This window comes from Oryx dammah, unplaced genomic scaffold, assembly GCF_014754425.2.
Source record: "Oryx dammah isolate SB20612 unplaced genomic scaffold, SCBI_Odam_1.1 HiC_scaffold_11, whole genome shotgun sequence".
NCBI classification, from domain to species: Eukaryota; Metazoa; Chordata; class Mammalia; order Artiodactyla; family Bovidae; genus Oryx; species Oryx dammah.
In genome coordinates, this window is record NW_024070195.1 from 29,785,006 (window position 1) to 29,812,359 (window position 27,354).

The window sequence follows — 27,354 nt, forward strand, 5'->3', positions numbered from 1 at the left end:
ACACACACACACACACACACACACACACACTCCGAAGCCACAGGCGACTGCTATTGGCAAATGCCTCCTCTCCAATCACCAGAGCAAGGAAAGGTCCCTAGAGACCCAACGCACCGCCAATAGATGGGGTCTCTGCAGCCTGGGGAAGACAGCGTGGAAGGCTTTGCAGGGAAATCCCTTGCAAGCTGTGTGGTGTGTTAAAATGCAGCATCATCCTCTCAGCTCCTTTTCTTGGTCCGACAAGCCGAATTCGAGAGCACAGGGAAACTGGAGGGGCGAAAAGGCTGCCTCCTCCGGAAGCCCTCGAGTCCCCCCCCCCCCCCCCCCCCCCCCCCGCACCCCCCTTCTGAGGCTCCCATCGCCGCCGCTCCAATGGGCCGGCAGCGCCTTCCCCATCTCTTCCACTCACTCCGGAGGGGAAGGAGGAAGAGGGAAAGCAAAACTCTAAAAATAACCGTTAGCCTCTTAAAAAAAGGAAAAGCTTGGCTGCCCACCCCCCTCCATCCCCCGCTCCCGCCTTCCCCTTCTCCCTCCCCCCGCCCCCCACCCCCCTTCATGGGGCACAGGTCTGCTTCTTACAACACCGAGCCACATGGTTCCAGTTAGGCGCCGAACCCCACCGGGACGGAGAGGAAATTCACATCTGTGGGACGCTCCGCACGGAACCCGCTCCAGCGACGGAGACCGGGGACTGCAGCACCGAGATGAAGGGCTAGACCGCGGGATCGCTGCTCATGCGGTGAGAAGGGGGCGCGGGAGGCGGCCGGGGCGGGCGGGGAGGGGTGGGCCGGGGCCCTCGCAGCGCCCGCCGGCCGCCCCCGCGCGCGCGGTCTCTATCGGCCCGCCTTGCTGCAACTTGCTGCAGTGTTTGAAAGAGTAGTAGGAGCGCATGGAGGTGGGGCCCGGGAAAGACCCGGCGGCGGAGAGGGGGGCGCGCGGAGCGCCGAGGGGGCGGGAGGCGGCGGCGGCTGTGCGGCGCGGGGCCGACCCGGGGCGGGTGAGACTGGGCGGGAGGGGGGGCGTGGAGAGAAGGGGGGAAGCCCGGCGCTTACACATGTCACATGTGCTTTTTAAGACGGCCGGGAGCGCCTGCGAGCTGGATTCGGTGGAGGATGCTGCGGCAGGTGCTTCGCAGAGGGCTCCAGTCGTTCTGCCACAGGCTGGGCTTGTGCGTGAGCCGGCACCCCGTCTTTTTCCTCACCGTGCCCGCAGTCCTGACCATCACCTTCGGCCTCAGCGCGCTCAACCGCTTCCAGCCCGAGGGCGACCTGGAGCGCCTGGTCGCTCCCAGCCACAGCCTGGCCAAGATCGAGCGCAGCCTGGCCAGCAGCCTTTTCCCCCTGGACCAGTCCAAAAGCCAGCTCTATTCGGACTTACACACCCCCGGGAGGTATGGCAGGGTGATCCTCCTCTCCCCACCCGGGGACAATATTTTGCTCCAGGCTGAGGGGATCCTGCAGACCCATCGAGCCGTGCTGGAAATGAAGGTGAACTACAAGGGCTATAATTATACTTTTTCCCATCTGTGTGTGTTGAGAAATCAGGATAAGAAATGCGTGCTGGATGATATTATTTCAGTGCTAGAGGATCTCAGGCAGGCTGCCGTCTCCAATAAGACAACAGCCAGGGTGCAAGTGAGGTATCCCAACACTAAATTAAAGGTATGCTCCTCCTGCATGCTTCTGCCAATTAAAGAGGCAGCACTTCATTTTTTGCCCTAAACAAGCAAAGAAAATGCAGAGGTCTCATCCTTAAGACTCAGAAGCTGATGCTTCTTTCATTTTTGGGGGGTGGTGGGGAACGATGGGCAACCGAGTGAAGAAAACAGGCAATAAATGGCATGACTAGATATTAAGCAATTCAAAGCCAAACCAATGCCAAAAATGAGAAAAAAAAATGGACCAAAAAAAAAAAGTTGTTTCTGAGACCCTGCAATTACATCTTTGTTCAGGGTTAATAAATCAGTGACTGGAAGGGGGAGGGGGAATCCTGAACAATTTGGGGGATTTCTTTTCATTCTGGGGCTCGATGTATTTCTTATTACTGATTACACATCCCACCTGGTGCCATATCCACCCCTTTACATCTTCAGCCTTGCTTGATTTTGACATGTAGGGAGTTTGTGCTTCTCTCCCCTGCGAGTGTGTGTCTGAAAGCAGTGGGTATGAATGGATTCCAGGAATTATGTGTATGTGTGTTTGCACAGGGAAAGAAGCAGGAATTTTCTCTGTGTGAAAATGGAGATGTGCAGTTAACTGATGTAGTAGTTAACTGAGTTCTGTTATTTCCTCCCCGCCACACACACAGCCACTAAATCCAAACCAAAGCAAGATTATTATAATAGCCCAATAGCAAAAGAAAAAATTCTACAGTCAGCAAAAGTTGCCATGAATGATAATTCTGGCATTAAATAGACAGTACTGTTTAAACTCTCAATTCAGATTTTGTTGCTCAAATGAGATTTTTACACTCATTCCACACTGTCAGGATTGAGCTGCTGCAGGCAATGAGGCATGCAGTCTCCAGGTGACTGAAGTTTCAGGGACAAATGTGACTTCCAAGAGTCACTGCACCATTTGTCTGCTCAGCCCTGAGCAGCTCAGAGGCTGCACAGTCAAGAATTCCCAAGGCAGGTGTTTCCCAAGAAGAAGGAATTTTCTTTCTTCTAATGGGTATGAGGATGTGTGTGTGCTTCTAGGGAAATCATGGAATAGAAGTGATCCCAGTTTCAATGAATGGGTGGCCAGATATAGGAAATTGCTAATATCTCTATTAATTTATTCGATACAATCAGCATCTGTACACAGTTTAGAAAAATAAATTTCTCAGGATTTTTGAGGTAAAGGGCTCTTTTTCCTGAATTGAAGGAGAAGTTAATCCACTTGGAAACTAGGGATTCCTCAGAAAATCCCATAACCTGCCTCCTTTTAACATATTGCTCTTGTTTATGGATCCAGAGGCTGACAAGGTTTCAGCCCCCTGTTCGCAAGAGCAGTCCCTTGGAGTTTAGTGAGACTAGACAGATGATTCATTAGGTAAGGGCTTGCCTGCCTCACACTTATTGAAGGGAGCATGATGAATAGATGAGGTCGGGTTGCATGCTTTTCATTTCCCAGACCCTTTGCCATCAACATTATTGCTTGCTCAAGAGAAGGATGCGGTGAAGAGGTGATCTTCTTCACCTACAGTCTTTAACTGAGTTCTTTCCTATGTCAAACATCGGGTGTAAAGAAAGATTTGAAATTGTGACATATTTAAATTCAATTTGTTTTTCCTATTGAAGCAAGTTTGCAGTTTATTAATATGCAGTCTTAATTGAGCCCCTTATTTAGTTTAGTCAGCAGTACTCTCCAGGTGTAAAGGTTCTGTCCTATCAGCCACCATGGGCATTTTATTTACCCAGCAATATCATTATGATATGTATGGTACAAACTCCTAAGGCCTCTAATTCACCTCTTTAATAATGACTGACTGTACTCCTATGATTTACTGGATGCTCTTCTAGGCACATGGGACAAGGCTGGAGCAAGAAAAGCAAAGTTCTTACCCTCAGGGGTCGTAATCGTCAATGTCAAGGACCTTCCCTTGATTATCTGTAAGCAGGGACTCTAATCTTTGGATTCAGAGGTTCTCCATCTAAACTTTCTGGCTGATTGGTTGGTTCATCTACATCTTGATAGGAATCAGTGGATAATCATAAAAGAATGGAGTAATTGATTACAAAGGGCCATGTAGTATTAGTGGAATTATTCTGCTAACCATAATAAGAACAGGAGAATTATACACTGGCTCTCTGATTTATAAAGCCCTTTTTCTGCTACATTCTATCAATACTATCAATGTGTCCTTCAGTGCATTGGCTTGACTCTTTCTGTATGCAGTCAGGGGGTCCTTAAGATATTTTTGGGTAAATGTCTTCTGAGAGGAGTGGGCTTCCCTGGTAGCTCAGATGGTAAAGAGTCTGCCTGCAATGCAGCAGAGCCGGGTTCAATCCCCAGGTTGGGAAGATCCCCTGGAAAAGAGAATGACAACTAACTCCAGTATTATTGCATGGAGAATTCCTTGGACATACCATGGGGTCCCAAAAAGTTGGACACGACTGAGCAACTAACGCTTTCACTTTCTGAGTGCAGTGGGTTCTCTGAAGCATCCAGATGGAATATCACACATGCTAATGTAATATAAAGTACAACTGGTGGAATTCCAGGGATACCTAGAATCCTATCAGAGTCTCCAGGGACTTTCAGGTGAAGAACTCTCTCACACAGAGCTAAGTGAGATGGCCCTTTGTTTTGTTTATATGTGATATGGAAATGATTTTAATTCATATGTGACAGTGATGCTCAAAGAATGTCCCTAGGATGCTGACCCATAGTAAACTTTGAGAACTTCTGTTGTATGATATTTGAGAGAAATTTTATATTCATAGTTTTGGGGCCTTTAATTAATGTTGCTTTCGTCTGTTACACTTGGGTCACCAATCTTCCCAACTCTGGCCAATATGGAAAATTTCAGTGCTGGATAATGCCATTGGTGGACAGAGAATCAATAGTTGAAGGAAAATGCAAAATAAATAGCAGAGGCAGGATGGTGTGTATAGGAACTGGCAATCTCCTGACATAGAAGGATCAGTAGGTCAGAGCCTGGAGATAGTCTGAAGATGTATAAACACTGATTGACAGAAAGCTTTCTGACCTCTTAGGTTATGACAATTGGAAGGACATCTTCCAAATATTATTAAGACACCCAAGTAGTTCTGAGCACAAAAAGGTTTGGAACTTCTGATAAACATGATTATCTTGACAAGGTGGTCCAGACAGGCAGGAACACAGAAAGTTGCTGCTATGGAATTCTAAAGAGAGGCTCAGATAAAGCTGATATAAAAAAAGGAGCAGTCAGAATACTACAGAAGAAACATATACACTTTCGAAAGCTGTGTAGGAAAGGTGCCAGGATTGGAAATCCCTACACCTATATAATACAAACTCTACAATTGTGCCTGTCATTATATTCTTAATATTACTATATCCCTGAGCAGGCACAAAGCTCAAGTTTTACATTCCTTCTGTACTATTCACATTCCCCAAACCCAACCTGTACCGTTCTATGCAGGCAGTATTTACATCATTGATTAGTCTGTCGACTAATGTGTTCGTTTATACTGTAACATCACAAAGCTATTATCAACCTTCAAACCTCTATGATGTGCTTTTACTTTAAAGATATTCTCTACACTCTCCAGATTTCTGTAAATTTTTTGACCCTACTAATTCAGGGGCCATTTTTTCCCACTTATTTAAGCATACATATTGTAGAAATTGATACAGTGTAGCCAGGCTGAATTTTGAAATTAAACACATAGTGTTGGAACCAGTCTCCTGATTAAAATGAGACAGTCACTCAAAATCCTTAAGCAAGGACTGCTCTGGACTCCAAAACATATTGACATTATAATTCAAGGGGCTCAGGTGGTTACAGGTAATATTTCCTTACTTCTTAGGTAGGCCATGATGACCTCACTTTTCCATCTGGCTAGTTCTAAGAAAGTACCAACTTCCATATGTCCCTGTTTCTTTAATTTTGCCACTGAAAAAGGCCAAGTAATGAAGAAGCATAGAAATGTGGTCCATGACAAATGGTAAGAAAGAAGTGAAGCAATCCCCTGCAGCCTGTCCTCCCCATTAAATTCCATTAATACATACCTCTGAACAGATGTTTAAGTGAAGTATATATTTTCCAAGGTACCACGTTTAAGAAGAGAAACAAAGATAGATTTTCCTGCTTCTTAAAAGACTGTTTCTCTGGGCACATTTTGAGTATATCTTCCTAATTTGGAAGCTGTTGCCATTAATTATTTAGTTCCAAACTCAATGGAAGGGCAATTAAAGCCAACATGGAAAGTAAAAACCAGCATTACTTTTAAAGATTTCCAAGAAAAGCTATTCCATAGACTCTGTTCCCTAATTCATTCTAAAACCTTAAAAACCAGCTATGTCAGGATCTTCTCTTAGATTTAAGTTTGCATTCCTAATTCTCTCTCTTAATAATAGAAAAAAATCACTACTTTATTGAATGCATAGTTTATGTCTTAACTGATGTGGTATTTCATACACAGCATGTCATTTTTGCAAGTTGATGAATTAGGAATAATATTTTTATTCCCATTTTATGAGTCGGGAACCTAAACCTAAAGACCAGGAGATTAAGTAAATTTTAAGAGGTCCCCATGGTAGTTCATGTTGGAGCTGGGCTTTAAATCCAGTTCTGTCTGACACTAAAGTTTCTATTTTTAACCATAAACACTGTATTGGGTTCTTGCACACCCTGCGCCTTTCTCTGTGACAGCAACCCCTTGTACTAGGGAAGAACTAGAGTTAACCCACACCAGTACTCTTGCCTGGAAAATCCCATGGACGAAGGAGCCTTGATAGGCTGCAGTCCATGGGGTCACTAAGAATCGGATACGACTGAGCGACTTCACTTTCACTTTTCACTTGCATGCATTGGAGAAGGAAATGGCAACCCACTCCAGTGTTCTTGCCTGCAGAATCCCAGAGACGGGGGAGCCTGGCGGGCTGCTGTCTATGGGGTCGCACAGAGTCCGACACGACTGAAGTGACTTAGCAGTAGCAGAGTTGTAACTCCCAAGCCATCTCAAATCCACACTGTGACCACTGCTCTTTCATACCAGTCCCCTTGCTTACTGGAGAGACCAGCCCAGATGACGGTGCAGTGAAGCTTCTCTTCTCTTACTAACCCACGAGGAAGTAATGCTTCCAGTCTGGGTAAACTCTGATGTTGACCCAGGTGCTGCAGTGGTAAAGAATCTGGCTGCCAGTGCAAAAGACGCAGGGTTTGATCCCCATGTCTGGAAGATCCCCTGAAGGAGGAAATGGCAACGCACTCAGGATTCTTACCTGGACAAGTTCATGGACAGAGGAGCCTGGCAGGCTACAGTCCATGGGATCGCAAATAGTCAGACACAACCGAGCAGGAAGTATCTGTCTACCATCCATATTGTACATGGATTTGCCACAGACAATTTAACAGATTCCTTACCAACATGTGATTTCACCTTTCATATTATTTCATATCAACTCAGAACAAACTAATGATCCACTGAGAGTGGGGAAGCCTGTTAGGTGACCGAGTTCTGAGCCAGGGTCTTATGTGCCAGACAGGCTTGAGTCCTTCTGTTTAAAATTGGCATCACGAAAAAGAATCGATGAGATATCAGGGATAATACAATGCAGACTAAATTGAGAAATATTCAGGAGACCTGAGTTCTGACGCCAGTTCTGTAAAGACCAGTTATGTGACATTGGACAAGTCTTGTCATCAATCTGTGCTTCAAGCTCTGGGATTGCTCTGTGACATTCCACCATGCCATAGATAAATATCATCGCAGTGGATCTGGAGATATATTCTAGAATATTTCTTCTCTGGAGTGAAGTAGATGTCTTGATTAGTTAGATTTGAACTATGCTGTTAAGCAATAATCATAGTTTCCTAACTAAATAGTTGTACATATATTTCCAAGCCACTGTATCAGGATCAGTTCAGGCATTAAACTTTTCTGAGCAACCAGGTGGGCAAAAATCTTGCCTAGTATTGGGACACAGATTCTGCTCTTTGGCTTCAACAAAGACCTGCTTTAAACTAAATTAACTAAATTTCATAAGTACTTATTCATGCTTCTTTCCATAGTTTTGAAATTCAAGGATTAAGGTAGAACTTTTTAGAAAGCAGAGAAATTATTTTCTCCCTTTTAATTTTCTTACCCTCAGCTGAGTTGATTCAGTGGTTCAGAACCACCAAGGGCTTGGGATGGGGAGAAGTCAAAAGGACACACAGAGCAAGATGGAAGTGTAGGAGGGCCTAAAGCCATGTCTACCCCCTAAATAAAGAAAAACACAAACATTCCTTTGCTCTCACTGCTCTTACGTATTGCTTTAAGCAATACTTAAATTTAATAGCTTTTTCTTTAATCTTTTCTACTTTAATGCTATTATAACTGAAACAGGCTATGGTGTTGTGCTTTTCAAAATATATTGTGTTAGGAGAATATTTTCATTTTAACCCATTAGCCCTCACAGCACGATAGGGCTTCCCTGGTGGCTCAGATGGTAAAGAATCCACCTGCAATGCAGGAGCTGGTGCTGCTGCAGCTAAGTTGCTTCAGCCGTGTCCGACTCTGTGCGACCCCAGAGACGGCAGCCCACCAGGCTCCCCCGTCCCTGGGATTCTCCAGGCAAGAACACTGGAGTGGGTTGCCATTTCCTTCTCTAGCAATGCAGGAGACTGCGGTTCAATTCCTGAGCTGGGAAGATCCCCTGGGGAAGGGAATGGCTACCCACTCCAGTATTCTTGCCTGGAGAAATGTCTATTGGACATGATTGGAACACATTGATTTTATCTCAGTTTAGAGTTGATTGATCTGCAGATGTGCATACCTATTCCAGATACATCCAGACATTTCTTCACATGCTCAATATCAGCATTTTTAAAGGAGAAATTTGGAAATTCCAAGATTCTGGATTTTCATGAGACAGCTCTAGATTGAACAGCAGGCCTGTTTCTTCCATAACTTAGTTCACCAGACAGGCCAAGCCCCCTCCGCACGGAGAAGTCGTGGAAGCGACTCCTGTCTCTGGATTGTTTCTGCTAGTCTGCTGGGGGACAGGGAGACAGCTATCACAGCCCTGGCTCCCAGAAACATTACGGCAATGCTTCTGACTTAAAAGCATGCCAAGCTGCACTGTAAGCTACAGAATTAATTTCGTTTCTAAAACCTTTTTCCTCAAAGTGTTGTGTATGGACCAGTGGTATCAGCATCCCTGGGGGAACTCACTGCGAATGGAAATATCCCAGGTCTTAGCACAGACCTACTGACTAGAACCTGTGTTTTAACCAGCTCCCCAAGTGATTCATAGGCCCCTGAGAGTTTGGGAAACTCAAGTCTCAGATGCAAGGTTGACATTAGTGTTCCCTATTCACAGCTTGAGTTTGAAGTCATGTGTATCGACTTAGAGACCAAAAACACCCTAATAAAATTGAGTAATTGAGCCCGCACCCATCTCATGTAGATGTGTGATAGAGACATTAGAGAAATGCCTAGAGAATTATCAAGCAGCTAGTCCACACAGAAAGGCTCACCCTTATCCTCTGTTGGGCCCGTCACTTGATTGAGCTTAAAGCCTATTACTGTCGGTCAATATTTTCCAAAATTGTTGAAATTAAATCTAATCGTGTCTTTAAGAAAAAAAATCAGCAGCGATTTTCTCAAGCCTCTTTGCGATTAGTTTACAACAGTAGCAGCATTAAGCCCTCGTTAGCCTAATCATGTTAATATTATATGGGAACACAGGTATAGGAACTATACATAGGCACAAGAGTATTTGGGGAAAGTGAAACACAAAATTAGAATAGAGTAGATTTTTGAAGTGGCTTTGCAATCCATGCCTTTCTCAGACAGGAGTATTATGGCAGAGCCATTCATTGAAATCAAGGCTCATTCTCTGTAATTCAGGGAAATTCAGGGCCTCTGAAAGGTACCTGATGAGCAGCACTTAAAACGAATGAGTCTGTTTAGTTACAGGCTTTGCGTTGGAACAGCCGATGTTTTCCCTTCAGAGTTCCCCTCCCTATAAGAAGAGGCTTCATCTGGGCCACGCTTACTTCCCTCTGCTGTCTCAAAGGCTAAAGACAGAGGATGACTCAGCTTCTGGAAAACAGAAACCTGTTTAAAGGGTTCTTATAGCTTCAGGAGGGTCTTAAAGAAGTTCCAGGTGTTCAGGGTAGATGGAGGCTTGCCTGGACGGTAAGCGCTCAGCCTCAAAGTTCTCTCTGCCCTTTGAACATTCAGGTCTGTTCTGTCACCTCACCAGGTTTCTTGATTACGTGGAGGAAGAAAATGTTCAGTTCTGATTGTCACTGTGGATCATACTAACATAGGTGAGGTGCACCTGAGACTCAAAGCCATTCAACTATAGGTATACCTATGGCTGATGCCTACTGCGGTTTGACAGAAAACACCAAAATTCTATAAAGCAGTTATCCTTCAGTAAAAAAATTTAAAGCCATTCAATTAATGTAACAGATTGCGTCTGCTGCATGCCACGGCCTGTGTTCGGTGCTGGAGACTTGAGTGAAGAACAAAAAGAGACAAGATGCGTGACCCTCCAGGAGCTTGAGTCTAATACAAAAGACAAAAATCAGATAAACGTATCATTACAGATTATCACAGAGGAAAACTGCCTGGTGCTATGCGAGGGAAAATTTCATGGACAGAGGAGCTTGGTGGGCTACAGTCCATGGGGTCACCAAGGACTGAGGACACACACCAACAGTGAAAGGAGAGGATACCAAGTCATGGGCTCTTAGAAATGACTTTTTTGAGCAAGGAACTGTGAGCTGATGTCGAGGTTAGATGGTGGAAGCATCTAGTACCTTAGGTACGTTGAATGAAAGCCACTGTGGGTGGAAGTAAAACACTGTCATGGTGAAGAGGCTAAGGGCTGTGTTGAGAATTTCTTAAGAGTTGGTGTCACACAATTTAGATCAAGATCTGTGAAGCTTGATAGTCCAGTTTACATCTTTACTCTGTCCCATTAGCTCTATGACTTTGTTCAGATGTTTTAACTTCTCTGTTACTCAGTTCTATCATCATAACCCCGACTTCTTATCATTCAGTTGGCTAAGTAAGTGTATGATACTTAAAGAAGGGCTTCTCAAATTCTGATTGTCATATGGAGATCTTGATAAAAATGCGGATTCTGATTTAATAAGTCTGGGATGGAGTGAAATTCTACATTTCTAGCAAGCTGAGGCCTCTGGTCCTTGAACCACACTGAGCAGGAAGAGTATAAAGCACTTAGAACAGTACCTGATTGTTTGCAAACTCTTAACAAAAGCTCTCAGCTTAGCTCTTCGAGCACTGATATTCTGCCTTTATTCAGAATTGGTTAATTGATTTTTCTTGTGAACTCTTTTTAAAATTTTATCTATTATTGAAGTATAGCTGAATTACAATGTGTTATTTACTACTATATAGCAAAGTGACTCAGTAATAATATATTTATTCTGTTTCATATTTTTTCTATTATGCTTTATCACAGGATATTGAATATAGTTTCCTGCTATACAATAGGACCTTGTTTATCCATTCTGTATATAGCATTTTGCATGTGCTAATCCCAAACTCCCATTCCAACCTTCTTCCACTTCCCTCCCCCTTGACAAGCACCAGTCCATTCTCTATAGTGATCTTTTGATTAGATGAAAATCTTTTTGTTTCAGTCCTCAAAACTGAAGTTGTTTCTATCCTATTATAGTCATTGCTATTTCCTTAGTAAGTAGAGTATGACTGACGGGCATAGATTCCTGATTTTTGCTCCAAAGAACTTGAGCTGCCTTCATTCTGAATATGGCATGTCTTTGCTAAGGACAGTAACAAACAAATAAGGAAACTGCGAGACCTTGGTTTCAGTGTCCATTGGGTCTGGAAATATCTCAGGAGTTGTATATTCTTGTCACTTTCAGCACAGCTAGCCTTGACCCCTTTCTCCCCTCTGGGTTTCTGTGACATTCAGTTCTCCTCTTACATCTCTGATGTCTCTCTGCTTCTTACTGGCTGACTCCCCTTGCTACTTCCATAGTTATAATTATTCCCATGGAACGGTCTTTTTCCTGGTGAGTTCTCAATATTCTCATTTAGGCCAAACATCAGTTCTGTTCCATGTCTATAGCTCTTTGAATGGCATCGCTATTTTGTCGTTTACTCGGGCTCAGTCTGTGATTAACTCTTCCCTTCCCTTGATCCCCACCCAGCCAAGACGTATAAACAGTAGGAGCTGATTCATTCTAGGCCAAGATGGCCTTTAGATAAATAGCATCCTGATCACCTGAAAGCTTGTTAGAAATGCACATTCTTGGACCAGATCTGCTGAAACTGAGGATTGGGTCCCACAAGCCCTCTAGGTGCTTCTGATTCCTGCTGAAATATAACTTCTCTTCTGCAGAAGAGATGTTCAGTCTTGGCTGACTGTAGGCATCATGAGGGGAGATTTAAGAATGTTGATGTGTGGATCTCATCTCCAGAGATTCTTAGTAAAGAGCTGGCATGGACACTGTGATTTTTAAAATCTCCTCTGTTGATTATAATCGATTACCAAGGTTGAAGACTAAGTTCTCCGTTTCAAATTTATTTTCCTTTTCTTTCTCACTGTCTCTCCCTTGGGTTTTCATTACCTTGTACCTGTTTTATCTAGGTAGTAATCTAATCTCTATCACATGATTTCTCTCACCTGGAACCTAACCTGTGTAATAGGGTCATACATCTCTTGATAATATTTCCCTCTGACCAAATCCTGCAAGAGTTTCTCATTGCCTAGAGAAGAAATGGCAAACTCCTGACGGTAGCCACTGAGAACTTTGCTTAGCCAGGCCTCCAACTTTACTTGAAGTTTCAGGTGGCAGTACATCTTATGCAGCAACCAAACCAAAGCAAACCCACCCTGAATTTTCCTGTTTTCTTACCTTCATTCATAATGTTCCTTTTGCTTGGAATTTCTTTCACACCGTCAAATTCACATCTCTTAAAAGTTGCTTTTTCCATGGAACTTCTCCAAAGGTAGAAACCACTTTTATACACTTTAAGAGGTACTTTGATGGCAATTTCCTTAATCACACTGTAGCTTGTATTATAGCATTTTAAGAAGTCTTTGTTAAACTGTATGTGCCTGATGAGCTAGTAGGGCTGGTAGCTTTCACTACATACATTGAATTGCCTACCTGGAGCCAGCTGGTATGTGGGGAAGTTGCAAGGAAACAGGAAAAAAAGCCCATCTCAGCCAGCCTCCCCTTCTATCAGTTCAGTTCAGTTGCTCATTCATGTCTGACTCTTTACGACCCCATGGACTGCAGCACGCCAGGCCTCCCTATCCACTGAATTTTGCTCAAACTCATGTCCATCGAGTTGGTGATGCCATCTAACCACCTTATCCTCTGTCATCCCCTTTCCCTTCTATGGCTGTGCCTAAACCTTAAAGAGAGACAGCTACTGGTAAAGTCATTGAGAATTGCCTCTCTGAGTAGTCCTGAGATGCATGAGCCACAAGCAAGATTGATTGGGGCTTAGCAAACAAGCGGCCACAAGAATAGGGAGAGTCTTTCTCCACCTGTACACAGTACATGTGTGACTTCAGCTCAGGAGAGCCTGCAGGGAGGCGGCTTGAACACCTGGTAGGGTTACCAGATTTAGCAAATAAAAATACAGGACATCCAGTTAAATTTGAATTTGGGGTAAACAAAAATTTACGTTTTTAGTATAAGTATGTTCTAGAATATTGCATTCTTCACTTTTCTGAAATTCAGATTTAACTAGGCATCCTGTATTTTATCTGGCAGCGTAGCACAGTGGGAATTCACAGAATCACATCTGAAGACCCACACACAGACTTCAGAATGCCAGGGGACTAGCACCAGTTCTAATGCACAGGAGTCACCATCAGCCAAGGGGCCAAAGAGCAGAGCGTGGAAGCCAATTTGGGAAATAATAAAGATACTAGGGGCTTCCCAGGTGATGCTAGCGGTAAAGAATCTGTGGGCCCATGCAGGAGGTGTAAGAGACGAAGGCTCGATCCCTGAGTTGGGAAGATCCCGCGGAGAAGGGCATTGCAACCTTCTCCAGTATTCTTGCCTGGAAAATCCTATGGACAGAGAAACCTGACCGGCTACAGTCCATGGGATGGCACAGAATCGGACACGACTGAAGTGATTTAGCACAGCACAGCACAAAGATATTCTCAAGACTCCCAGAATGGGTAAAAATTTTCATGGGCCAGAGTTTCCGTCTTATTCAAGTAGGGACGCAAGCAGGTGAAATTTAAGTTCCTTTTGATGTGACATCATATGTGTACTCTGTCCTGAGGAAACATAACTTACCCTGGTTGTTTTAATAGTTCCAGGTCTTTATTTGCTAGTGAAATAAAAATTGAATGGATAAATGAAAGAAACCTATTCAAAGCTGCACTAAATAAATATTCCATTTAGAAGACGTCTTTTGTTTTATATTTTATCTATGAGAAGATGAAAGTATTTATACATAAGTGGAACTATAATTAAACTAAGTTATAAATAAGTCTTGGGGGTACAGTGCACAGCACAGACTATAGTTATCAATGCTGCATTGTATATTTGAAGGTTACTAAAAGAGAGATGTTAACTAATGCAATATGCAAACATATCAAATCATTATATTGTATACCTAAAACTAATATAGTGTGATATGTCACTTCTATCTCAATTTTAAAAAATGTAAAAAAGAAAAAAAAAACTGCCCACATTTGCCAGAACCATATCTATATTGAAAACATCAATTTATGATACATAAAATAATTTCAGTCAACAGTATGGTTTCAGAAGACTTTTGTTTGGTTCTTTTTTAAAAGGGTCCCTTAATTACTCAATTTTGAGAATCATTCAATTGGAGAGAGGGATATTTATTTAGCTACCCATGCTAAATGTAGGACTGAGAGTATCATAAGCAGAAATTCAACTTTCTTAGTGGCTCAGATGGTAAAGAATGTGATGCTTGAGACCCAGGTTCGATTCCTGGATCAGGAAGATCCCCTGGAGAAGGGAATGGCTACCCACTCCAGTTTTCTTGCCTGGACAATCCCATGGACAGAGGAGCCTGGCAGACCACAGTCCACGGGGTCGCCAAGAGTCAGATGTGATTGAGAGACTAACGCTTTCACACTTTCTAAGCAGAAATACTGAAGGTCATAAAATGTAAAGTAAGAGATTTTATCGTTTCTCTTCATGTGATGGTAAAGAGTGAAATTGATTTCTTAAAACTAAGGAAATTGGTTAAAAATGAAGAGTAGTCCTATGTCAGAAAGGAAGGGAGAGAGGGAGAAAGAAAATAGATGATATATCAGGTTCATGAAAATTTGTTCAGTGAGAATATTAGCAAGCCAAAGCTAAACCCTGGACAGGATCGGTTATCCTTTCTGTGTATGAAATGTGGCATTAAAATCAAAGATGAAGCATACTCTTAAACGTCTGTGCACCAGCACTAAGCACATGGACTATTTAGAACCCTTCTTATTTTTCTTTAAGATTATCAAGCTTGTTTTAATAACCAGATATGTTTTTATTGGGCTGTTGTTATCCTCTCTTGTGACATTTGTTCCACTCAGAAAAATAACAGTCTTTAAAACAGGATCATTTGAACAAAACTGCTAAAATTACCCTAAAAAATAATTTAAAAATAGGTAATGAGTCCCCCATCCCTGCACTGATAAACTTTCTGTTTGTAATTTAAATCTGCAATTCACCTTTTATTTGTAAAGTGAGAAATCACCATCCTGTTATATATTTTAATCAATTTTTTTTTTGGTAAACTAACGTAATTACATATGTATAGTAAAAGTGGAGTCGCTCAGTCGTGTCTGACTCTTTGCGACCTTGTGGACTGTAGCCCACCAGGCTCCTCCATCCATGGGATTTTCCAGGCAAGAATACTAGAGTGGATTTCCATTTCCTTCTCCATTACATATGTATATATGTACATACATTCTTTTTTGCTCTCTCTCATTTCACATTTCTTGCTTAGAAAAAATTAGAAGGACTTCCCTGGTGATGCAGAGGGTGCCGATTGGACACCCTGATCGGGGAACTAAGACCCATATGCCTCCTGGCCAACAGGCCAAAACATGAAACAGAAGCAAAATTGTAAAAGAAATGGGTGAAAAGCCTAGCGTGTCACTTCTCTCTTCCCAGGATCCGGGTGTTCTTGCACAATGCAGTTTGGAGGATGATTTCTCTAGAGCAGACTCCTGGGTGGGCAAGGCAGAGCCTGAACAACGGAGCGTGAGGTTAGGGTCAGTGGGCACCAGTAATCGCCCCTGGAGACAGACACCCTGCTAAGCTCCCCGGGGGGCCTGAGGAGCTCAGTGGTTGCACTAGTTTGCTGCTAAGTCACTTCAGTCGTGTCCAACTCTGTACGACCCCAGAGACGGCAGCCCACCAGGCTCCCCTGTCCCTGGGATTCTCCAGGTAAGAACACTGGAGTGGGTTCCCATTTTCTCCTCCAATGCATGAAAGTGAAAAGTCAAAGTGAAGTCGCTCAGTCGTGTCCGACCCCTAGCGACCCCATGGACTGCAGCCTACCAGGCTCCTCGGTCCATGGGATTTGCCAGGCAAGAGTACTGGAGTGGGGTGTCATTGCACTAGTTTAGTAACCCCTTTTTGTAGATCAAGCATACCTCTCTAAGGTAATAGCACACAAAACTGGTACTAGCTGCTCGACTTTATTATCATTACATTCTTTTCAACCACTGTTCCCTTGGGGATTATTTTTAAGGGCTTAGATCCTTTCTAGGCTATAAAACTTTAGACATCTTTTATCAACTAATCACATCAGCATGTCTCTTGCTAAACAATGTTCACTTACATTTTGAGTTAATTTATCTCAAAATGTTGTTTATAAACTGATGTTATCTCATCTTCCTGACAGAAAAAATATTTTGGTAGTTGGTAACTAAATTGACATAAGATTTTTACTTCCCTTCTTGCCCTCAGCTCTGCATCCCTAAGTTATTGATGATGTTAAAGTTATAAGCATTGACAGTGTGGCCCATTTAGCTTAAAACAGCAATTTTTTTTTTTTTTTTGAGGTAGGTCATAGTTTTTAATGGATTGCGATGGAGGAGGCTCAAATTGATTGAAGCCCTCTTTTGAAATTATTAAATAATGATGAAGAGGGTAGTAAAAAGGAAATAGATCTATGTGTGAATCTAATTCTATCATTTATTACTGTATGACCTTAGATGTGTCATTTAATGTTTTTGTCCCTGTTTTTCTATGTAAAAAAAGTATTATTAATATTTTTTACATGACACTAAAAGTATTTTTAGTATCTACTCTCCATATTTTGAAATTTTCAGACACTTAGTGGTTTCTTAATAAATTGTAACTTTTTAATCTAAATCAACATCATAAAAACACCAAGTGAAAACTCACTCACAATCCTATTGACCAATTTTATAAACAACTGATTTCCAGTCTTTGACTGTGAAGTACATAGATGCTATATAGAGTACATGTCTTTCTTGAGACTGTTAAATTTTTCCATAAAAATTTACATAATTATTATTTTTTATAGCTCAAAAGCCTGGCAAGTGATTGTAGCATAATTTACTTAATTGTTCATTTACTGTTATCTTGAGAGTAGAGTAGGACTGTTTTTGGAGCTGATTTCCACATTCCTTAACAGACAAAAGGAAGAAAGCAAAATATTCTGGCTCTTCAACAGAAGCTGGAAGAAAAGAACATTTTCTTATGTGATTTAAAATGTCGCTTTCATAAGTATATGCACTTATGCAGGCACGATACAAATTTAGGTCAACAAGTTCCAGGGGAGCAGGTGTCCCAAGAAAAGGACCTGATTTATTTATAGGCCAACTACAAAATGCTGTAAATTGCTTTGTTAAGGACCACATCCAAGAGTAAGCTTATAAGAGTACCATGTGGCTTGTCCTATTACAAAGTAATTTTTAGTGCTTTTCATTTGGTATAGCTCAATGATTCTCAAAAGGAACACTTCAGGAACTTTCCTATTAAATGATGTCTGGGTCCCTTCCTCAGACCAACTGAATCAGAATCTCTGGAGAAGGGACCTGAGAATTGGTGTTTTCTTAAGCTCTTTGTATGATTCTAATGAATAACCAGGTTGAGAAACACTGAGAGACCTTAGACCAGAAAAAGATCCTCCTGTCCTACTCACCTCCTTTACAGATTCATAGGATGAAAAGATAAGGGGATGATACCGCTTCCTTTGACCTTCTACTTCAAGTCTTAATCTGGGGTCTCAAGAAAGAGAGCATTTGCCTTGACACAATCAATCACAGTACCATTTCCTTGGCACGTAAGCTGCCTCCACAAGAGCTCTGTAGCTAAAGTAAACAACTTCATTCTCTCTTGTAATTCCCTAATCCAGTATTGATTGGCCAGAAATATGATGTCTTAATCATTTTGCTCTGTTCCAAAGATGTCCAGGATTGCCAATCACTGGTATCCCTTGACACTTTAGAAGGCATCCTTTCTTAATATACTTCTTCCAGGAGATTAATAAGAAAACCTGTAAATATTTATTATTATGGTGATAGAGCCAAAGGAAATGATAGGCTTTCAATTCTTACTAAGTTGTTATTAGCTCCTTGATTTCCATTGTGTGTGTGTGTTAGTCGTTCAGTCGTGTCGGACTCTGCATCCCCTTCAGTCGTGTCGGACTCTGCATCCCCATGGACTATAGCCCATTGGGATGACCTAAATCCCTTCATATCCTGAGATAGTGTTTGCTACTTTGTAACCAGTTCATTAATACTATTCATTGTTAGCCCATTCTTGTAATAAGCATGTAGTAAGAAGGCAATGGCACCCACTCCAGTACTCTTGCCTGGAAAATCCCATGGATGGAGGAGCCTGGTAGGCTGCAGTCCATGGGGTCGCTAAGAGTCAGACATGACTGAGTGACTTCACTTTAACTTTTCACTTTCATGCATTGGAGAAGGAAATGGCAACCCACTCCAGTGTACTGGCCTGGAGAGTCCCAGGGACGGGGGAAGCCTGGTGGGCTGTCGTCTCTGGGGTCACACAGAGTCGAACACGACTGAAGCAACTTAGCAGCAGCAGCAGGAAATAAAGAAATATGTATTGCATAAATGAAGGATCAAGTGAATTAATTATCTAGCTTTTTAATTGTCCCATATTAAGCTTTTTAGAGCTTCCCAGGTGGCGCTAGTAGTAAAGAAGCTAAATGTAGGAGATCAGAGATGCAAGTTTGATCCCTGGGTCAGGAAGATCCTCTAGAGGAGGGCACGGCAACTAACTCCAGTACTCTTGCTTGGAGAATCCCATGGACTGAGGAACCCAGCAGGCTCCAGTCCATGGGGTGGCAAATAGACACAATTGAAGTGACTGAGCACTCTCAAGCTCTGAGAGTATCATATTAAAGAATTTCAAAATACTCCCAGTCTTAACTTAGTCAAAATTTACTTAACCTTCAACCAAATCCCACACCTTCTATCTTCATCTGTGAAAATACTATCTATTATCCTTTTCTAGATGAATGAGTTCTGGCAGGCTAACTATCTCTAGTTTTAGCAAGCTTAAGACTTCTAACTCCTTCATAAATGGATCTTGGCGCCCCCAGATCACTGTGGCAAGTCCATTCATATAAAACAATATTAACACGATGTCTAATTACAGAAAAAGTATGTTCATTAAAGTGCAATGAATATTTAAAGTAGTTCAAACTACAGAGGAGCCATAAAAATCTAAGTGTCCTTCCTGGGTCAGTAGAAAGCCTTCCATTGGCATCCCAGTGGGTTCACAAATCTTATACTCCCTCTCTTATTATTTTTAAATGGCAATTATAAATCACTTGATACAGTGAGGTGAAAGGATGTTTTCCGTATCAATATGAATGATGTGGGTATGCACCACTGGCCACCAGTAACTGGAATTATACATTGCAAAAGAAAAGCCAAACATTTGGTGTCCCACCATCACTTTCATATTAAATATTTTATCTTTAGCAAAAGGTAAAAGTATTTTACAGAGTTGGAATCCATACTTATATTTTGCAGAACCATATATAATAAAGTAAGGAATTGACCTTTCTCTTATTTACTGTTCTAGAAGAAAGTATTTTTTTACTTTTTCTTACTTTTTCGCAAATAGTTACTGTGACATGCCTTAAGGGAGTTTGACCTAATCCTTGTTTTGTGTTCACATATTTTTACAAGGCTTCATTGAAAGATATCTGGGAAGGTTATCTAACCTACATGTTTCAGAAAGCCTGTGATATATAATTGCTTCAATAAACTACTCACTATCTCTTCAGAAGAAAATTACTCCTCATATCTATTTAAAACAGGTATTTCTATTCTTCCTTCAATAAAAAAGAAAACTGGTCTTTGTTATCATTTTTTAATCATCCTATGACCTTGGAAATGACCGTTATTTTCTCTTGGACTTCTGTTTAACTGAATACTGTCTTATGCATAGACCTCATTTGCCACGACACAACCTTTTTGTTTGTTTTTAGCAAACTTTTAAGTTTTGGGAATTTGATGTCTCCTGAGTTTTCAACACCTATGTTGTGTTCGAAAGATATACAAATTATCTTTCCTGATCCAAACATTCTCTCCGTATTTGTCTTACCCCAGTGAATACCTTTTCTCAATAGAAATGTATGCTATGCTTATATTGTTTCAGACACTGGGTTATGTGTTGGAGATATAGAGAAAAGTTACAGACCTTCTTTTTCTAGAAACCTATAATCTAGTGAGGAAGGAGAGCAAGTGAATGGGAAAGGAGCAGTAGAGCATGGTAACTTGAACTTAAAGGTTAGTGCAGAATGATTCAGAGCACAGAAAAGTCCAGAACTTTTGCAACTTTGGTGTTGCATTAGATTCAGAATCCTCCAGGGCTCTATAATAAAAACAAATACTCTTTACTGGTGGGAGAGGTCTTTCAGGAATGCTTATTTCAATTGGTAATAAATGTTTTATTTTTTGAAATGTATTCATTAAAACTAAGGTCAGGGGAGAGCTGCTTTCTGTCAGCAGGGAAATGTTTTGCCATGATCAGTTACTCTGAAGGTTATGAAGTCAGCATAAAATCCCAATAATGCTGTAGACTTAAAAAAATGAATACAAAGCAGAAAAATTTTATGGGTATGGACCAAGAAATATCAAAATGAAAAACATGAGGGTTACTCATCTTCCGCAAGATCTGGCCAGAAAATTGTGGGATATTGGAACTTTCCATGATCCCCCCAAATCCTCCTACCCTCAGATCTTTCTTTCCAAGTGATAGTAACTGGTAAAGTAATTCTGTGATTATTTAACCAGCAAAAATAAAGGATCTATGCAAGTACAAGAGGGTTGTTTCACGATTTATTAAAGATGTCTTGTACTTACATAGATGCATCATTTTGCTGGCTAAATAATCCCACAGTTACCTTAACAAAATCGTAAAACCACTGCTAAAACGCTGAGCATTTTTAATAAGGACAAAGAATAAGTTAATTCTTACTTTGGGGCGGGAGGGATAATGTCTGATTTAATAAACATCTCTGACTTAATGCCTGCTTGGATGGTAAATCAGCAATTTTGTTTCCACTAAACAAATGAGTTAAATCTCTCTGGACTAGGATAGGTAAATAAAATCAACAAAATGTATCTCACATCTTTGCTGATTGAAAGGATGTTAGATGTAAGCTTTGGAGAGTTAATGTTTATATGCAAATTCTAGGACTTTAAGTCTCTGTGTTAAGAAACATAAAATGAAAATGTGCCTTATTTTTTTCATAAGATTTTTTGTACTAACAAAGTGAAATGGGGCATTAAAAAAATCACCCAGTGAATTCAATCTTTATGGATAGAAAATCGAGACATAATTATCTGGCTGTCCTAAAGCCACACTTATTTTGCTCTACTTATCTTAGTAATTACTAGTTCTCTGAGGTTTTGTTGTTGTTTGTTGAATTCACACATGGTACGACTGAAAGTTGGCAACTCTCTTTCTTTGAATTTTTTGGAGGCAAGGATAGACCATGGCATCTGTGATGAAGGTCCATGGGTACAGTTCCACCATATAACGTGAAAGAGCCAGGACTCTTATGGGGAGCTGCTACCCTTCCAGATAACAGGCAGGAATTCCTTTGGTTCTCACCAGCAGCCGAGTGAGGTGCTACCTGATATTATCTTTTATCTCTTCACAAGGAGGAAACTGAGGCACAGATGGTTAAGTAACTTGTCAAAATTCCTTCAGATGACAGGGAGCCTGTATCCTTATTGCAGTGCCAACCACTCTTACTCCTATAACCGCTGGCCACACGGTTGACCGCTGATCATATGGGTCTCTCAATCTCTAGCTTGGTTGCACATAATATTTCTGAAGTTATTCCTGACGGTTTTCATGGGAAACTCAAGATTAAAAGTGGAAAAGGACTCACAGTATCATCAAATTCATCCTCACCCAAAACTAATAAAAGTATATTCCCCATAGCATTTCTTTTCCAAAGCAATTTAGGCAGTTTTATTAAGTTCAATTTATGTGTACCTCACTTAATTGATCAAATTTCTGCCACTTTCTTGGAATAGCTCTCTAAAGTCCTAATAAACCTAATATCATGACACTTTTCTATTATAAAACTCTCTCTCTTTACTATGGCTATTCATTATTCCTTTTTCTATTAACAACTTAAATTGACCCTAAATAATTCTTCTTTTTCTAATAAGTCATGCTGATTCCCAGTTTTTTAAAAGACCAGAAATCAAAGCCCACATCCCAGTTTTGTGGAATAGGAACCATTGTAAATAGAAACATATTTGATGTAATTTTAAAATGACCTCTTCCTGCCCCAAATTTAGACTGGAGGAAACTGGCGGCTAATGTTCTTCTAAATTTTATTTAGTAACCACTATGCTGAAGGAGATCAACCCCGGGATTTCTTTGGAAGGAATGATGCTGAAGCTGAAACTCCAGTACTTTGGCCACCTCATGCGAAGAGTTGACTCATTGGAAAAGACTTTGATGCTGGGAGGGATGGGGGGCAGGAGAAGAAGGGGACGACAGAGGATGAGATGGCTGGATGGCATCACTGACTCGATGGATGCGAGTCTGAGTGAACTCCGGGAGTTGGTCATGGACAGGGAGGCCTGGCGTGCTGTGATTCATGGGGTCACAAAGAGTTGGACACGACTGAGCGACTGAACCGAACTGATGCTGAGGGTACCCATATTTGAAGACATGATAAATAAACATTGATAGAATTCTTACTATGTGCAAAGTCAGAGTTGACTGTGTGTTTCTGAAGCAGTCTTCTGTCCCTACTAGCAGGGAATTTACAACTTCATTAACATGTCACATGTGTACATTGAGTGTATAAGGCAGTAAGTGCCCAGTGAGAATGCAGACACTGCTTGCTATAGAAAGGAGTTAGGAGTTTATCTTTTCCTAAACTTTAAGGATGAAGTAGGATTTGAGCTAGTTCCAAAAGCAAAAGTTAGAGTCAGCTGAAGAAGTATAGGGATAGCTCTTGAGACAAAAGAAGAGCAAGTCTGTAGAGTGTGCCCACTGGGTGGTAAGTCAGCATTTTTTTTTTTTTTGCATTAAACAAATGAGAATTATTTTCTTTCCTTGAACTGGCCCTGGTAAGCTAATTAGACTTATAGAAAGCCCTTTTGAAACAGTGAATTATAGGACTCCCTGAGTATGCCAAATTTATGAGAACTGAAAAACTGTGTAAGATTTCTAGGTACTCTTGACATTGAGTGGGATAATTCTTAGTTGTGTGGCAGTTCTGTACATCATAGGCTTCTCTGGTGACCCAGATGTTAAAAAAAAATCTGCCTGCAATGCAGGAGACTTGGGTTTGATCCATGGGTCGAGAAGATCCCCTGGAGAAGGAAACAGCAACCCACTCCAGTATTCTAGCCTGAGAAATGCCATGGATAGAGGAGCCCGGAGGTCTTCAGGCCATGGGGTTGCAAAGAGTTGAACACGACAGAGCACTAACCCTTTTTTCACTTTCTGTGTATCATATGGTGTTTAGGGGCATCCCTGCTCTTTATTCTGTAGACTCTGGTAGTATTGGCTTTCTCTCCGAAGTTGTGACAGACAAAAACAGTGTCTCCAGATAGTAAGCACCCAAAGGGTGCAAAATTGCTCCCCACTGAGAACCAGTACTCTAATTTTTGAACATGGAAGGAAAGAGTCCTCTTAGGATTCTTCCCACCTTCTGTAACAGGGACCATCAGGAAAATAGTCTTTATCTAACCTGAAGCCCTCATAGTGCATGTTGTAAATCCTCTTCTTCAGTGGCCTGGGAGCACGTGCCTTGCATGTCAGGGGTACACAGCCCATTTGGCCTGGCGTCAGGCTTTTATCTCCAGAGAATGTCTAGGATGCCTAGTGAAATCCACAAAGACATGCTCGCCAATATCTCTTCTCGGAGGAGGAGAAGCTCTTCAGGCTTGTTCACTTGTCAAAATTGTAGTCCATTTTAGATTAGAAACCTATTTCAATTGTAAATTCCATTGGTGGGAGAAGCTCAGCATTTAGGAGCAAGCACAGCTGGTGCTTCCTGGATGTTAAATAATTCATCTTCCTCATTTTTGGAGAGTCAGAAACAGCCATGGTGAGATGCTAAATCCTCAAGGTAATATTGCAAAACCTAGTCCTTGGCAGCAAGGAGGGAAAAGGCCTCCTAAATCACAGAAGCCGTCCTCCACGGCTTTAGGGGAAGCTGGAGAGAGGATGCGATTTGCTAACTTGATTTTTCCCCATTTTGGTATCATGGGGAAGATAGGTTTCCGTGGGAGAATTTTATGAGGCTCCGTTAAGCAAAATCAGCCTTTCCACATTTTATATGTTGTCATGCCTGTGTCACCCACACATATAGTTCATTTTTCAAGTGAAATACTTTGACCCTTCTAAAATATATTTTCCCCAGAAATCAGAAACTAATAATGGAATGGGGAAGCACTTGCTAGAAAATAGGTGACTTTTGAACAATTGCCTAATGATAAATATTTCTCATTAATGGTTCTATTATCACAGCTGGCTATTTATTGCATAATTTATTTCAGTCAAAATTGCCCCTAGTACCTGTCCTGAGCTCATTCTGGGCTTTTCATATTATTTCGTTGAAGCTATGTTAAATCTTCCAAAATGCACAGCTCCTCAAATAGTATTCCAGAGCAGTTCATTAATGCTTTTCAGCTAACTAGTAATCTTAGAACTTTTATTTATGTGCCCTGAAAGAAGTAACATTCAAACCATAATGCTCTTTTTAACATCTTAATAAGACAATGTTCTTCTTCATCTATGACAGGGTCTCCATGTGTTACTGCACCTGTGTGCTCAATTCAACCAAGATTCTTGACTGTGGGACGCAAATGAGAATTTATAATGCCCCAGGATTGCAGAAGGCCTTCCCTGATGTTTCAGTGGTAAAGAATCCACCTGTAATGCAAGAGAGGCGAGTTCCCCTGGTTCAGGAAGATCTCCTGGAGAAGGAAATGGCAACCCATTCCAGTATTCTTGCTGGAAGAATCCCATGGACAGAGGAGCCTGATGGGCTACATACAGGGTTGCAAAAGAGTCAGATACAACTTAGCGACTAAACAATAACAACATCGAATACAAAAACCTTCATTTTAATCCAGGCTGCTTGCGTGGTTGATCCCACATGATATAAATATCAAAAACTACCAAACTTCCATTTTTTCCATTGGTTAGGGTTTAAGAGTACCTTAGACAAAGGTAATAGAGGAAGTTTGCCTCCAACTGTTGTGATTATCAAGGCAACACAGATTTATACTGATCATTTAGTTCTTTATCCAGGGGCATTTCACAGAGTACATAGCTAGACAAAAAATTGTATTTCCCAACTGGAAATTGGCCAGGTGTGATTTGTAGCAGCTATGTTCTTTCGAAAAAGTCATTGTAGTCATTAAAGCAAGAGAGAGTTCTAGCAAACACAATCTCATTTTGGGTTCATTTATTAAAGTCTTTCTTCATTGTAAAAGAACAGAGAAGAAAAAACTATCCTGGTGATTGGGCCCTGGGCCAACCAACCCAGTATTCAGGCTCTGACAGTTTGAATCCAGGACATTTCAAACAATGTTAAAGTTTATGGCAGTGATGCCAGGGGACATATAGGAACATCTACTTTTTTCCTTCATGATGTTTTCTTCAGAAATTAAGAATGTAACCTGAGCTCCTCTAGCTTCTTAATAACTCAGCTTGCTTTCATCTACCCCAGAAAGGAGCATTTATTTCAAATAAGCCTTTGTTTTATTATATTTCAAAGATATTTTCCAGGGGAAACCTCATTTTATGTGTATTTTATTGCATTTGAAAATTGACAACTTGTATCATAAGTCAGATGTTATATTGCATGTTTAAATAAAGACCTTTAAGTAGGCACAATTGAAAAAGCTGTTCTAATATAATATCAGTAAACTTAGAAGCATACAATGGAAGGAAAATAGAAGTTGCTGAAGAAGTTTAAGGATCCCTAAATATAATAGAGTTAGCACAGTTGAAATGCTAGTTTATGAGTAACATTAAAAGGTATGACAGAATAAACCTATACATATAATTTATAAACCTATAAATTAAATGTATATTTGCTTAATTGAAATTGAAATCATGTACTGGGAATAAAACTGACAATTTAAAATCTCCATTCAAAGGAGATTAGATCGTTCAGTCAAAACACTTTGTAGGAAGGGGCTTTCCCAACAGAACTACTTGCATCTTGAATTCTTTTATTTCTGTAAAGGAACAACTCCAATAGGAAGGAGTGAGAGAAACAGATTTAAACATGGGTCGTTGTTGTTCAGTTGCTAAGTCGTGTCCAACTCTTTGTGACCCCATGGACTGCAGCATACCAGATTTCCCTGTCCTTCAGTATCTCCCAGAGTTTGCTCAAACTCATGTCCATTGAGTCGGTGATGTTATCTAACCATTTCATCCTCTGCCACCCTTTATCAATTAATTAATGACCCAGCAGAATGGTTATGAAAAGGCGTTAATAATGAGACGTTTGTAAATTAAACTAGTTCAGAGATGGCAAGTTTTATTTTCTGATTTGTCCTCCCAAGTAACTTGTCTTTATTTGTTCCCTTGTATTGTTTAATTTATAAGTGTGAGTATTTACTCTCTGATTTTTTGTTTTCTCTGAATGTCTGGTTCAGACCTGAAGAAAGTGAAGAAAGTGTTAGTTGCTCAGCTGTGTCTGACTCTTCGGGACCCCATGGACTGTAGCCCTCCAGGCTCCTCTGTCCATGGAGTTCTCCAGGCAAGAATAGTGGAGTGGATTGCCATTCCCTTCTCTAGAGAATCTTCCCAACCCAGGGATCGAACCTAGGTCTCCTGCATTGCAGGCAGATTCTTTACTGTCTGAGCCACTTCCTGATATTCAAACAAATTGTGAAGTAGCCAGGCTTGCTCGGTCACAGCTAAACCAAGGCATGGCAACTGCTAGAGGTGCAGCGAGGATTTTTATGTAAACATTTCACACTTTGTTTAGAGTTGGTTTAGCTCTCCTTTCATTCAGTGTGCATTTGAATGAGATTCTTTTCAGTATCAGAGTTTGTGCTGGACCCTGGAAAAGCAAGAGGACTTAAAAACACAAACCCTGTCCTCCAGGTTGCAAAACTTAGTGGACAAAAGCCCTGTCTGCGGAATAAGACAAATCCAGGATTCCATCCCGATCTTGTGCCGCACTCACTAGCAGTGTGATATTGACAACAACAACAATTGAAC

General features: G+C 41.2%; 1 protein-coding gene across 1 annotated transcript in view; it reads left to right on the forward strand.

Moving 5' to 3' along the window:
* The first annotated feature begins 1,061 nt into the window (after positions 1-1,061).
* The window catches only part of PTCHD4 (patched domain containing 4), a 212,212-nt gene continuing 185,919 nt past the window's right edge, over positions 1,062-27,354 (forward strand). Inside the window, exon 1 of the mRNA XM_040249492.1 lies at positions 1,062-1,487. Coding sequence (XP_040105426.1) covers positions 1,062-1,487 — 426 coding nt within the window. The remainder of the gene's footprint in view (positions 1,488-27,354) is intronic.